Genomic DNA, 14,607 nt, shown 5'->3' with positions numbered 1-14,607 from the left:
AGTCAATACCCTGCTCTTTAAACTATAGTTCGAATTTTTTTTTCCAGTTCTTTAAAAATGACCTCTTAATCACAATCAGTTGATCAGTTGAAAAACTTGTTTTTTTTTATTTAATTCCTGATCTTTCTCTTTAATAATGCTGGGAAATCCGGCGCCCCCTTCGTAGCAATGTGCCTTCCCCCATGAAAACGTCCTTCATGGAAAGATCCTTCCATATAGCCCCCCCCCCTCGCCTGCCCCCCCCGACCAGAAAAAATCTCCGCTGAAAAAGTCTGTATACTTCCCAATAACCAATACTATATGTTAACATTGAGTAAAGTTCATAACTTTCAGCCCTCCCCCTGGGGACTTTGGGGGATCAAGTCATCCTAAAAGACATTTTTATCATATTTTCGACCATGCTGAACAAAATAGTTATTTCGAAATTTTGATTGGGTGACTTTGGGAAAAAAATGAGTGTGGGAGGGTGCCTAGTTGCCCTACATTTTTTTTGGTCTTTTAAAAATGACACTAGAACTTTTAATTTTCTTTCCAATGACCCTTCTATGATATTTTAGGACCACTGGGTCTACACGAGCACCCCTGGGAAAAAAAAAAAAACAAAACAAACAAACAAACAAACAAAAAAATAAAAACGCAACCGTGATCTTTATTCTGGCAAAAAATGGAAAAGTCCACATTTTTGTAGATAGGAGCTTGAAACCTCTACAGTAGGGTTCTCTGATACGCTGAATATGATGGTGTGATTTTCATTAAGGTTCTATAACTGTTAGGGGGTCTTTCCCCCTTTTTTCGAAAATCAGCCAAATTTTCTCAGGCACGTAACTTTTGATGGGTAAGATTAAACTTAATGAAACTTATATATTTGAAATCAGAATTAAAATCTGATTCTTTTGATTTATCTATTGGTATCAAAATCCCGTTTTTTAGAGTTTCGGTTACCATTGAGCCGGGTCGCTCCTTACTTACAGTTCGTTACCACGAACTGTTTGATAAGATTTTACAAAGTGTCTTCATGATTGAAATAACGTACATAAATTTGAAATATATTGAACAAAAATTCAGATAATTTCTTTTCAGTTAATGTTTTTTTTTTTTTTTGGATAAGCAAACGTCTTAAGAGCTTGAAGGCCCTTTTTTCAGCGTTTAAAAACTAATCGTAAAATCAGACGGGATATTACCTTTGAGGACGTTATTTATGTACCTCTTGTAGTAGTAAACACGTGCAAAATCATCCAAGTTGCCAGCGGTGTCACTGCAGCCATTCTCTGTTATGTAAATTTCAGTATTGCCACCATACTTTTGTTTTATATATTTTAGCATCTCCCTGATGCCAAATGGTGTTATATAAAGCCAACTTGAGCCTGCCCTGCAAATTTGAATACACATTATGTTTATCACAGATAATTTCCAACAACACATAAAGGTGGCCTATAGGTTTCATGATTGAACTTGAATTCATAATCATCCAATATGAGTATTTTCAAAAATGAAATATGACGAAGTCTACTTTTTGATTGTAACTACACAACAAAACCATTGCGTCGCACATATTTTTGAAAACACACCGGGTGAAATGTGATTTTCCTATGTAAACGTATATGTAAACATATGTATATATATATATATATATATATATATATATATATATATATATATATATATATATATATATATATATATATATATATATATATATATATATATATATATATATACAAGGAACAGTGAGCATCACAACGTGCTCCAGAAGAAAACAAATCCTATAAAATTGGGATTTTTTTATGCATGAACATGAAAGAGATATTGAATTCGTGCCAAATTTTCTGTAGCTCAATTGCTATTGCTTATTTGACACCGCATGACTTAAAACAAAAGAATAACAAATAAAATTATACACCCTTTAAACGAGCAACTCTGTAATTATTTAAAACATCTTTCTTTAGAACTATATGCCTGTTAGAATTATATATTTCGTATGCTCATAATATTTTGTTGTTTTAGAACAATTTTAGTATCAATGCAGAATGCAACTGATATTACAATCACATCTACGAGAGGCAGGACACTTAACCTTAAAAAACAGAATTCCTAGTGCAAACAAAAATAATGATTTCCAGTGTGATTCAATTAGGGTGGGATCACAAAAAATTTTTGATACAAAATCCATTAAATATCTTAGGTTGCCTTGTGGCCCGACAATTAAAGCTACGCGCGAGTAGGTATTATCGTTTGCATTGGAAAAGTTTTGAAAACAGAATTTTGATACCAATAGATATATCAACAGAATCAGATTTTTAATGCTTATTTCAAATATATAAGTTTCATTAAGTTTAGTCTTACCTATCAAAAGTTACGTGCCTGAGAAAATTTGGTTTATTTTCGAAAAAAGACGGAAACAACCCCTAAAAGTCATGGAACCTTAAGGAAAAATACACATTCAGATTCAGCGTATCAGAGAACCCTACTATAGAAGTTTCAAGCTCTTATCTACAAAAAAGTGGAATTTTGTATTTTTTTGCCAGAAGAAAGATCACGGATGCGTGTTTATTTTCTTATTTTTATTTTTTTTTTTCCAGGGGCGATCGTATCGATCTAGTAGCCAATCAAAATTTTGGGATAGTCTTCCCTCTTTGTACAGGCCAATGAGCCTTTGGGGGAATAATAACATGTAATATTGTATGTGTATCTAATGAAGAATAAAACTTATCTTATCTTATGTCTTTAAGGATGACTTAATCCCGCACAGGTACCAGGGCAAGGGTTGTAAGTTATGAACTTTGCCCATTATTTACATATTGTATTGGTTATTAGGAAGTATACAGGCGTTTTCAGGAGGAATTATTTTCTGATGGGGGGGAGGAGTAGGGGTTACGGGGGAGAATGTGTCCATGAAGGATGTTTCCTTGGAGGAAGAGATTTCAGAGTATTATTTAAAAAACGATCAGAAATTAAATAAAAAACAAGTTTTTTCAACTGAATATAAGGAACAACATTAAGACTTAAAACGAACAGAAATGATTTCGTATATGAAGGGGTCCTCCCCCTAGTCAATACCTCGCTCTTTACGCTAAAGTTTTTTTTTAGTACTTTCAAAAGAGCTATTTATTCTAATTAACCGGCATTTGTGATTCAGGGCTTTGTGATTCGAACAAAATTCGTAAAGAGCGAGCGTAAAGAGCGAAGTATTGAATAGAGGGCGAACTCCCTAATATACGTAATAAAAACATACGAATATAGAAATTCGTTACGTAGCCAAGTTAATTGGTAAGTTACGTCAGAATAAAATTTCGAGAAAGCCATTTAGCCAAAAAAAGGAAAATTAATATGCGAATTCCGTTTTAATTATTCATGTACGGTGAGGCAAAATCAAAGCTGCATTAATTCAAAAACGTTCAGAAATTAAATTAAAAACAACATGTTTTTTTAACTGAAAGTAAGGAGCGACATTAGAACTTAAAACGAACAGAAATTATTCCGTATATGAAAGGGGCTGTCCCCTCCTCAACGCCTCGCTCTTTATGCTAAAGTTTGACTCTGTCTCACCACTTTATTTTTTAAAACAATAAAAAACTTTAGCGTATAGAGCGAGGCGTTGAGGAGGGGACAGCCCCTTTCATATACAGAATAATTTCTGTTCCTCTTAAGTTTTAATGTCGCTCCTTACTTTCAGCTAAAAAAACTTGTTTTTTTATTTAACTAGTCTATATCATGAAATATTATGCGTATTATGAGCTACTTATTGTCGTTCTTGTCGGCAGAAGTATTATTTTGTAGTTTTCGGTTCTCTTTTCGTTTATTTCTTATTCTCCTTTGTGTACATTCATGTAAGTATAGGGGATATTAATAGATTATTATTACTTTTTTGTAGTATTTTTTCCAGTGTGTTTGCATCAAACCTAACCTGAAGCTATGTCATCGAGAAGAAATTCATAGTATCAAGGGTGGATCCAGGATTTTTTTTCGGGGAGGGGGGGTTTACTAATTTTTGACTTTTTCGGGGGGGGGGGGTTACTAATTTTTGACTCAGTTTTCGACTAATTTTACTGATTTTTACCTAGGTTTTACTAATTTTCGACTTATTTTTGACTCGGTCAAAAATTTCGGGGGGGGGGTTCAAACCGGGTAACCCCCCCCCCCTGGATGCGGCCTTGCATAGTATCTATAGTTTAAATACAAGCAACAGCAAAAACAATATATAAAGTCTGCCGCGTGCCGGGGCCCGACCTCGAAATCGGCTACATAGTCTTTTTCTTAAAACCGTCTTATTGACATTTCTAGCCGCAGAAACGATCTATATGCGTCTACATGTATATGCGTTTCTCTTTCTTTCTCTCTTTCCCTCCCTCTCTCTCTCTCTCTCTCTCTCTTCTCTCTTTCTCTCTCTTTTGCTCTCAATGTATTTCTCTTTCTTTTCTTCCTCTATTTCTCTCTCTTCCTCTCTTTCTCTCTCTCTATTTGTTTCTTTGTCTTTTTTTGCAATTATAAACATTACTAATAAATCCTAATAGATGATAAAAGTGACTTACTGATACCATGTTGGATCTGGATATGTTTTTATATCTTTATCTTCATTAAAATCATCCTTTGCCTCAGTAAATTCGAAATCTTCAGCAACATGAGAAGTATAAAAATTCATACCGAAGAAGTCGGCCGATCCGTTCAAAAGATTTTTTTCCTCTTCCGTAAATTTAGGAAGTCTTGATGTCTCTAGACCCATTTCATCACTTTTCCTATCAATTTGCGACCGCATTATTGCCGGATAATCTCCATTGACAAATACTGGATTTGCAAACCATCCCATGTCAAACTCAAAACCTCGCATTGCAGCATCTTTTGATTCTTGAGTTTCATCCTTGGGAATTTGCCACCCAACGTTCAAGGTAATACCAACCCGACCTAACATATAATAGGGTGAGTTCTGTTTTATGCTTATAAAAAAATTGCTAAGAAAACTTTTTTTTGGAAGACGACAAACAGGCATCTAATGTTCAGGCAATATCGACTTGAAAAAAAAAATAAACAAAGTAAGCTAAGTTTCCTTCTTAATGAAATATGAAAGAAATTAATTTGTGAATTTGCCCTTAGACATCCAAAGTGAAGTCACAGAGAAACAGATAGTTTTCTTTTAAGACATTTGGTGACTTAAAAAGCTTTTCGTTTTTTTACTGACTTAACATTTCATATAAAAGAACCAATCACGTGTTGAATAATATGTGTATACCATACAAATAAATTACTTTGATGCAAGTTCCTAGCTTAATATGGTTTAATCTATTAAAGCATTTTTTTAAAAATTTTGTGGGATAAAATCAGCATTAAGCGTAAAGAGCAAGGGTAAGAGGGGATTAGCTCCTCTCATATACAGGATAATTTCCGTTTGTTGTAAGTTCTGGTGTCACTCTCTATTGTCATTAGGAAGGAAAATTTTTTCTATGTTCAATTTTTCTAGAATCAGGATAATTTTGGGAATAATCATATTCTTAGCCTTAGGGCTCAAAGAAAAACCTTCATGCACTTCAGTTTATCTGTCTTAGACACTTCTAGGACAGAGGAATGGTTAATGAGTATTATAGCAATATTAGAAAAGTAGTAATCCGAAAGAAAGATAGATGCTGAAAAGTGAAAATACCCTGAAAAATTCAGGCGTTTAGCGAATTCAAGTTATCAAAATTCAGAGATCTGATATCTGGAAGGATTGATCAAGACAATTAACTGTTTCAATAAAAAAAAATCTATTTCTTAAATATAGTAAAACAATTAATGGCCTCATTAATTGTCAAAGCATCATTAGCACAAGAAAATGAAACATATTTTGAACAATTTTTCTTGTTTGTTATATGATTTAAAAATTATTATATATTAAGAATTGCAATTATCTAAAACAAAGGTAGCTGCTGAGTAGTGAAAATAAAGATATTTACTGCACATGTTACATGTAATATGTGAACAGGTGCAAAGCATTTGTAACATTGAAATTTACAAAACTGACAAAAGAAATGATTAAAATCAATTATAGTTTTTATATCTAAAATCATTCTAGCACATAAAAAATCACTCAAACATCGTGCAATTTCCTTATCTTTTGATTTCAGTATGTTTGTTGCAAAAATTGCTACTAGTTTCTTCAGTCTAATTTGGCATAAATATTTATCGAAAAAAAATCTAGACTTAAGAAAGTGTGTGAGAGAGTTGAGACACCAAGGGTTTTCGTAATATTTTCTGTTCCATTTGTCTATTACCGTCACTTGATGAAATTTTGGTTTCATTTAGGCTTCATTTTTGTATTTATAGTAATTTCTGTTCGATTTAAGTTTGAATTCTTACAGGAGTAATTAGACTCAAAAATAGCCTAAAGGATTGGAAATGAATTCCTTGTGAGTCAAAGCTCCATAAAAAGCCGTTTGAAGCTTCCAAATAAATCCAGCTTTGAAATAGATTAGTACTACAATAGAAGCCTGACTTAAGGCATTCAAAAGAGAAAATGTGCACGAGAAGTACCTCCTTGGCTTGCTCGGTAGTTATCATTATAAAGATGGTAAACCATAGCATGGGCCCTCAAGAGGTTATGACCAGCCAAATAGGTCCCTGTACCGTTTCCAACTATCCCCGGTGCTTTTTCTCCGGTCCCATAGCCCTGATATGCAACAACCCAGGGTTCGTTCAAAGTTATCCAAATTTTGACCTGAAAGTAGAATTGATTGTTAGAGTTCAAGTTTTAGCGTTGGTCCCGAAAATTATATTTATACAAATGTGAACAAAACTTGAGGGGTACTTTAACCATCTTTTTAAATTTGTAAGAAATTAGGCTATAGCTGGAACTTCGAAATTACTGATTACCGGTTGCAACGGAAATTTCAAGTTAATAATAGTCCACAGCCTATCAGTAGAGTGCTAAGTTATACTTTGCTTGAGGCCCTAGGAATCACTATGCTTTTTGCCTGAGGCCCTAGGACCCTGCTATTTGCTTAATGCTCTACACCTTTTCAAAGAGAGTCAGTACTCCCTCACATGGTATACACTACAGTTTCACGTGCACATTGCAAAAAGCATGCAAAACCTATAAAGTGATTAAATACGTTTTAAACTCAATGCTATTTGCTTGCATTATGTTCCCTTGGTACCTTTCCAAACAAAGTGATAAGAAAAACATGTCTAGCAACTTCGTTCATCGTGATAGTGTATAAGGTTTGAAACCTATGCCTGAGGCACTTCAGTTTCACGTGCACATTGCAAAAAGCGAGCAGTACGAGCGGGGATTCCCCACTGGTTCCTGAAGTCTAGCTTGTTACACAAGTTTGCTTCAATTCCACGTTTTCAACCAGACTGGTTTTTGAGACAACGCCCATAAAGCGAACAGTACGAGCGGGAATTCCCCACTGGTTCCTGAAGTCTAGCTTGTTACACAAGTTTGCTTCAACTCCACGTTTTCAACCAGACTGGTTTTTGAGACAACACCTTTTTTTAGGACCAATCAGAGAGAGAGTGGATGTTACTCCATATACGATAACTTGATCGGTAATTGGATTCAAATAAAAAGGAGTGATTTTCATTCGTCCTTGAGATTTTGTATAAAATGCTCATGGCTTACGATTAAATTTTCATAATGTTTTAACACATCATGGATAATACATCTGATATTATTGACTTGGAAGCTATGGATACATCGATCTATAATGTGAGTTCAGTTTACTAAATTTTATTAATTTATTTCCAAATGGAATCATTTTACCACCCCTCAAGTAAATTCAAATTCAGGGGGCATAGCCCCCCCCCCCAACAATACAAACTCTACAATATGATGATTATAGTCACTAGAAAACGTAAAACACGCTCTTTTTTCCATTATGTAAACCCCATCTTCCCCCCCCCCTCTGTTTACAAATTTAATTCATTAGAAATAGTTCTTTTCGTTCAAAAAATGTCATTTTCCCCTTCATGATTTTAAAATGTACTTTCTTTATCGGCTTAAAACCATCTGTGTTTATAATCCATGTTACAAAAAGGATCGATTTTAGAATCGGACTTCACACGCGCCTTATCTAAATTATGAAAACAAAGGTTGGTATTTAGGAATGGAAATGATTAAGACGGGCTTTGTGTAATTCAAGACACTTTGAAAGAGAGATTGTATTTTGGCCAAATTAGACTAGATAATGTATTTTCAATTGTATTTGATGATTAAGAAGCTTTTATAAAAATATAAGGCGGGGAAGGGGGGCAATGTATCAATTTTAACACCTTCATTGTAAGGTGATAAACAAACTATTTCTTCGAATGAAAAGGAAGGGGGGAAGGGAATTCTTTGTGCAGACACGTATACTCTTTGACAAAAAAACTAATGTGATCATTCCGACGCGCAACACTGAAGTTTAGTGTTTGGTTAGCTTTTAATTATAGCATATTTATGGCTGACTATTTTTAGATCTAAATTTTAAATCATTGTATTGGATTTGATGCAGTGGGAGGAGAGGGGGAGTCTTTGTGCAGATTAATTTTTTCTTCCGTAAAAAGAGGAATTGTTTTTCCATACTAAATTTTGTCTTCTTTTTAAGGACAATTTTGAAGAGTCCGTACCTCCTCCTCAAAAGAGAGCTGAGGCTAATGGCGTTACTCCAATGCAACAAGTGGAGATAGCTGGCCCATTGGGAGCACCCACATCCATTCCAGACCGGCGCTGCCTGCCCAAGACCCACCCATGCCAACCCTTATGCAGCCGGGTAGAAAGCTGAAAAGAGAGTGAATGGTTGCTCACATGATAGTGAGACCCGCTGCTCCAACCCCCCAAGCCAGTGACATCGCAGCCACCACCACATCTATGCAAGAAACGGATGTCACCGTTCCATCTATCTCCCATCATGCTTTGCCAGAACCATCCGACACACAAATGCAGTCTGAATTTGGAAATGTATGTATTTTTACCTAAAGTACTTTAAGTTATTGCTATTACAAATAGTAGATTTGTAGGAAAAGGAATCTGATGGCTATTTTTTATGGATGGCTAGATTTGTAGGAAAAAAGAGTCAGTTTTTTTTAATGAGCTATTAAGACAATTATTGAGTTGATTTTTTTTTACCGTATTTTATTTCTATTAGTCAAAAGTTGCGATGTGTGTGCGCGTGTGTGAGCATGTGTGTGTGTGACCGTGTACGTGTGTACGTGTGTGTGTGCGAACGTGTGTGCGTGTGTGCGTATGAGTATGTGTGTGTGCGCGTGTGTGTCTATGCGCGTGCGTATGTGTGTGTGTGAGCATGTGTGTGTGCATGTGTGTGTGTGAACGTGTGTGCGTGTGCTTGTGCTTGTGTGCGCATGTGTGTGTGTGTGTGAGTGTGTGCGTGTGTGTGTGTGTGTGTGATCGTGTATGTGTGTGTGTGTGTGTGTGCGTGTGTGCTATTAACAAAATTTGTAATTTATTATGCACTTGTTTTGTAAATAATGCTATAATCAAAAATTTGTAATTTATTATGCATTTGTTTGATAAATACGAATCCAATTAAGAAAAAAAAACAAAATTAAACGGATAGATTTGTAGGAAAAGGAGTCTGCTTCTAGTCTGATCACTATTTTTATGGATGGCTAGATTTGCAGGAAAAAAAGAGTCAGTTTTTTTTAATGAGCTATTAAGACAATTATTGAGTTGATTTTTTTTACCGTATTTTATTACTATAAGTCAAACGTTGCGATGTGTGTAAGCGTGTGTGCGCATGTGTGTGTGTGAACGTGTGTGCACATGTGTGTGCGTGTATGCGTGTGTGTGTGTGTGTGTGTGTGTGTGTGTGTGTGTGTATGTGCTATTAATAAAATCTGTAATTTATTATGCACCTGTTATATAAATAATGCTATAAGCAAAAATTTCTAATTTGTTATGCATTTGTTTTATAAATACGAATCCAATTAAGAAAAAAAACAACATTAAACGGGTAGATTTGTAGGAAAAGGAATCTGCTTCTAGTCTGATCGCTATTTTTTATGGATGGCTAGATTTGTAGGAAAAAAGAGTCAGTTTTTTTTAATGAGCTATTAAGACAATTATTGAGTTGATTTTTTTTACCGTATTTTATTGCTATTAGTCAAACGTTGCAATGTGTGTGCGCGTGTCTGCCATGGTGTGTGTGTGTGTGTGTGAACGTGTGTGTGAGTATGTGTGTGTGCGCGTGTGTGCGCATGTGTGTGTGCTTGCGTGTGTGTGCGTATGTGAGTGTGCGTATGTGTGTGTGCATGTGTGGGCGCATTTGTGTGCGTGTGTGTGTGTGTGAGCGTGTGCGAGCGTGTGTGTGTATGTGTGTGTGAACGTGTGCGTGTGTGCTATAAGCAAAATTTGTAATTTATTATGCATTCGTTTGATAAATACGAATCCAATTGAGAAAAAAAACATCTTGTTTGATAACTAATATGAATACAAATCCAACTAAGGAAAAAATAAACAGTGTGCTATAATTGGGATAAAACTTTCCTCAAAGAAAAAAACTCAATCCATTCATTTTAGTTTCAGGGGGAAGCTACGAAAACAACTGCCTTCCCTGGCCCAGGACTTCAAAATATCATGGGTAATTGTCCACTGTCGCCGGATGATGTTAGTGAAGGTACGTCATTTAGTATCCCCCTGGATTTTCAATTTACAATTGAAGAAATGGATAGCATTATGGAAATTGTTGGATCTAATGTTTCTGGGGACATTTTTGACGATAAATTTATAATTATTGAATTGAGTCCTCTGAAAATAGGTGCAGGACATGACAATTGTTTCATGTCCTCGGATCTACATGAATTCAATTTGCTAGAATTTCCTCTAGGTCACTTGTAAACACATAGTGTAGATTTTAATCCCCCCGAGGACAACCTGATTGACGGGGGTGTCATTTTAACAGATTCTGTAAATGTTCTTCATACCTACATCGACCGAATTCAAGCACTTATTGAGATTCAGATTCAGAATTGGGGGGGAGGGGTCAGGGGGGGATTAAGACATCGGTAAATCAAAAAGTTTATTTACAAAAGGGGACATCTGGGGACATTTTTTTTCATTTTTCAACTTGCAACCAAACTTATTACCCTGGTCTAAATGAATTTGAGGGTAACTTTTTGAACTGGGTTAATAAATTAATATCAACTTTGGACACAATGAACGAGAGGGGAAGCGGGTCCACAATTTATACATTGAACACATGGATCTGAATATCAGTAGATTTAAAAAAAACTTTATTTTAAGAGGAGTGGGGAGAGGTAGTGGACAAATAAAATGCCACCCAGATTTGTCGGCTACAGGAGGGGTTCAGGGTTTCAAATTTGACACTGGGCTGCAATGCTTTATATATGTATTTTTAGCAGCAGCCCATAAACATTAAAAAAAGATTCAACAATAAAAAATCTCGACAGACTTGCACGTAATGGTGGAAAAAATTTCCCTAAAGTAAGTTTTGAATGTTTAGAGGGGAAGTATCCGGTGTCCTTAAAAGAAATAACCATATTTGAAAAAGCAAATGAAAATCTTGGGTTGGGGGTGGTTGTTCTCCAGTATGACACGGAATTTGTAAATGGGGGAAAGAAACCGAATAAAAAAGAAGTTTTATATTCAGTTAGGACACCGTTGGTAGATAATGTTAAAAATTGGGAAAGGGTTATCTATGAACCTCCCAAAGATGTAAATACCTATGGTCATTTTTTCCCCGTTACAGCAATAAGTCGACTCTTATCTCAAGGCACGAAGAAAGGGGAGCGTCACTATTGCCCCATGTGCCTTTCTCCATTTAGATCTGAACGAACATTGACAGATCACATGAGATATTGCGAAATTCATGGCAATCAAAGAATAGAAATGCCGGCAGAAGGCAAAGATACTTTACAATTTAAAAACTTCCAAAATTCCCTGCTACAGGTTGATAAAGTATGTTTGGATTGTGAATCAAGACTGGTGCAGGTATCTGACAAATCAAGGCCAAATATAGTTAAGGAACACAAACTAGTTGCGTGTTCCTATGTGCATTCCCGTCGCGATTCCAATAATAAAATTCAACTGGAAGAGTTTTTTTTACTATGGGTGAGGAGGGTAGCATGGAGAAGCTATTGGTGTCTTTAATAAAAACAGCGAACTGCGCAATTTCACGATTGCGTCACACCAACTACCCAATGTTATTATCAGGTAAGGAGCAATGGGCACTAGAAAAGGGGACAATTTGTTGGGTTTGTAGGAGTGCTCTTGCCCCAAAAGACGCGTTCCAGGATCACAATCATCTTATTGACCCCAATTCAACGGACAAAAGTAACTTTCGGGGGTGAGCTCACAATTCATGTAATTTAAAAATTAAACAGCAACTTTTTCTTCCGGTTTTTATACATAATTCTATCTACGATCTGTAGTGTGTGCTACCAGCAATGGCACATCTTCAAAGAAATGGAACAGTGGATGATGCATGGGTGATAGACAGCTTTTCCTACAAAATGATTCCTAAATCATCGGAAAAGTTGCTAGTTTTGGAATTTTTGTGGAGATATGTTGAAGACGACATTGAGTACACGAATGAAATTCGCTTTTTAGATTCCTACAGTTTTTTCCCCAAATCATTAAGCGAATTAATTCAAGTGCAAAAAAAAACGATGACGGCTGCAACGCTTTCCCCCTTCTCAAGCAACAATTTCCAAATGATTTATATGATTTGTTGACGGCCAAGGGCATATATTCTTATGATTATCATTGCTCCGTGTCGAGATTCGCCGAGGAAACTATTCCATAGATTGAATTGTTTTACGACAGTCCACACGATCGAAGGTGCACCCCTGATAAATACAGATTTGCTAAAAAAGTTTGGGCAGAGGGAGGTTGTAAAAATGGGTTTGACTACTGCAAGCTGTATTTGTCGAGTGATGTGTTAACTTTGTTAGACATTATGTGTAAAAATACGGACAAAATGTATGGGGAATTTAATCTTGATTTTGGGTATTATTTTTCATCTCCTCATCTGGTAATGGACCTCATCCTAAAAATTAACTGGGGAAAAATCGGGCTGATCACCGATATCGATCAGCACTTGTTCATCGAGAGGTCAATAAGGAGTGGATATGTTTTTCACGGGGATCGTATCTTGGAAACTGATCCAACTGGAGAGAAGACGGGGACAAAATCAGATGCAGTTTTCCTTGATATGAATTCCCTCTACCCCTTGGCCATGTCTCATTACGCACACCCTTCGATGACTATAAATGGCTCAATGAACCTCAAGCTTCCAATGTCCCCAAAATTGACAGTGTTGAGGAGAATGGGCAGGTTGGATGGTTTTTTGAAATTGATGGGGAGATACCATTTGAGCTTCACGATTCGGTAAAGGATTTTGTTTTCCCGTGCATCAATAGACCTGTGGCTAGGGACTCTTTGAGCCCCCGCAATAGGCGTTTAGTCGAGGTGGACGGATTGCATTGGTCACCTTCAAAACCAAAACTTATTGCTGAGCTTCTGCCGAAAAAAAATATTGTTGTACGTCATGTGGATTTAAAATGGATGTGCAACAATAGTTTCAACGTCACAAAGGTTCATAGAGCCCTCCAGTTTAGTCAAAAACCCAATCTGAAAACGTTTGTTGACACTTTTGTCAAGAAACGTTCTGAAGCGCAGACAAAAGCCGAAAAGAAATTTACAAGCTCATTTTAAATTCGGCTTTTGGTAAAATGTGCGAGAGTGTTCGCAATAGGAATCGTTGTGACGTCGTGACCGATCCCGAACAATGTGCTCGAATTATTGCCGATCCAAATTAAACTTCCTTCACAATCATTGGCCCGGACATGGTACTATTGAGTAGGAAAAAAGAAGCATTGTCCTGAATAAAAATATTGCTGCAGGCAATGCGATCTTGGAGATCTCTAAGAAGCTCATGTTGGAATTCTACTACAATGTGGCTAGGGTACAGTGGCCGGAGAAGGGGCAAGTAGAGGTCTGCTACGGGGACAGAGATTCTCTACTGCTAAAAGTAAAAACCCCAAACCTACTTGATAATTTGGCGCACGGTGAAATCACCAGCTCGAGGATGGACTACACCAATTGGAGTGGGCTTTACCCAGAGCTACTGAAACGTTTGGCGCCAAATCAGCTTTTGTTTTTTAAATCGGAAACGGGAAATGACATGATTTCCCATGGTACGTTTGTAAGTCCGAAAGTGTACTTTTTACAGATAAACGACGAGGAAATCAAGAAACATTGCAAAGGAATACCCACACGCTATGTGGATAAGAATTTCGACAAGAACATCTATAGGAATTGTATTGTTCAAAATACAATTCCACGAGCCAAATTGCTGGCAATTCGTTCACTGAACTACAGGAACTTCACTGTAAATATAGAAAAAATTGCCATGAGTACCATTTCCGACAAGGTCTATGTTTGTCAAGACGGTGTGACTACCCTCCCCCTGGGACACTATTTAACTTTCGACAGAGCCGAATGTGTTAGCCATAGGGAAGGTCTCGGTTTGAGTAAAGTCCAATAAATTTTACCGAAAACCTTTGGGGGGAGGGCCTCGCGGCCGGGGGGGGGCAGCCACCAGCGGGGAGCGTGCCGCCACTACCAAAGTTATCTTTTTTTTACTTTGAGCAGATTTTTGTGCTTTTGTAAAAATACAT

The 14,607-nt window shown here is 36.5% G+C and overlaps 1 protein-coding gene across 1 annotated transcript in view; it reads right to left on the bottom strand.

Moving 5' to 3' along the window:
- Positions 1 to 14,607, bottom strand: part of LOC148946408 (cytosolic beta-glucosidase-like) — a 75,222-nt gene that overhangs the window by 5,601 nt on the left and 55,014 nt on the right. The window contains 3 exon segments of the mRNA XM_089097993.1: positions 1,182 to 1,369; positions 4,530 to 4,899; positions 6,502 to 6,685. Coding sequence (XP_088954119.1) covers positions 1,182 to 1,369; positions 4,530 to 4,899; positions 6,502 to 6,685 — 742 coding nt within the window.

The sequence above is a fragment of the Artemia sp. Qi Xiang Cuo genome, chromosome 12 (assembly GCF_049724085.1).
Source record: "Artemia sp. Qi Xiang Cuo chromosome 12, ASM4972408v1, whole genome shotgun sequence".
Classification (NCBI taxonomy): Eukaryota; Metazoa; Arthropoda; class Branchiopoda; order Anostraca; family Artemiidae; genus Artemia; species Artemia sp. Qi Xiang Cuo.
The sequence above is the reverse complement of the archived record's forward strand: the minus strand, read 5'-3'. Positions and strand labels throughout refer to the sequence as shown.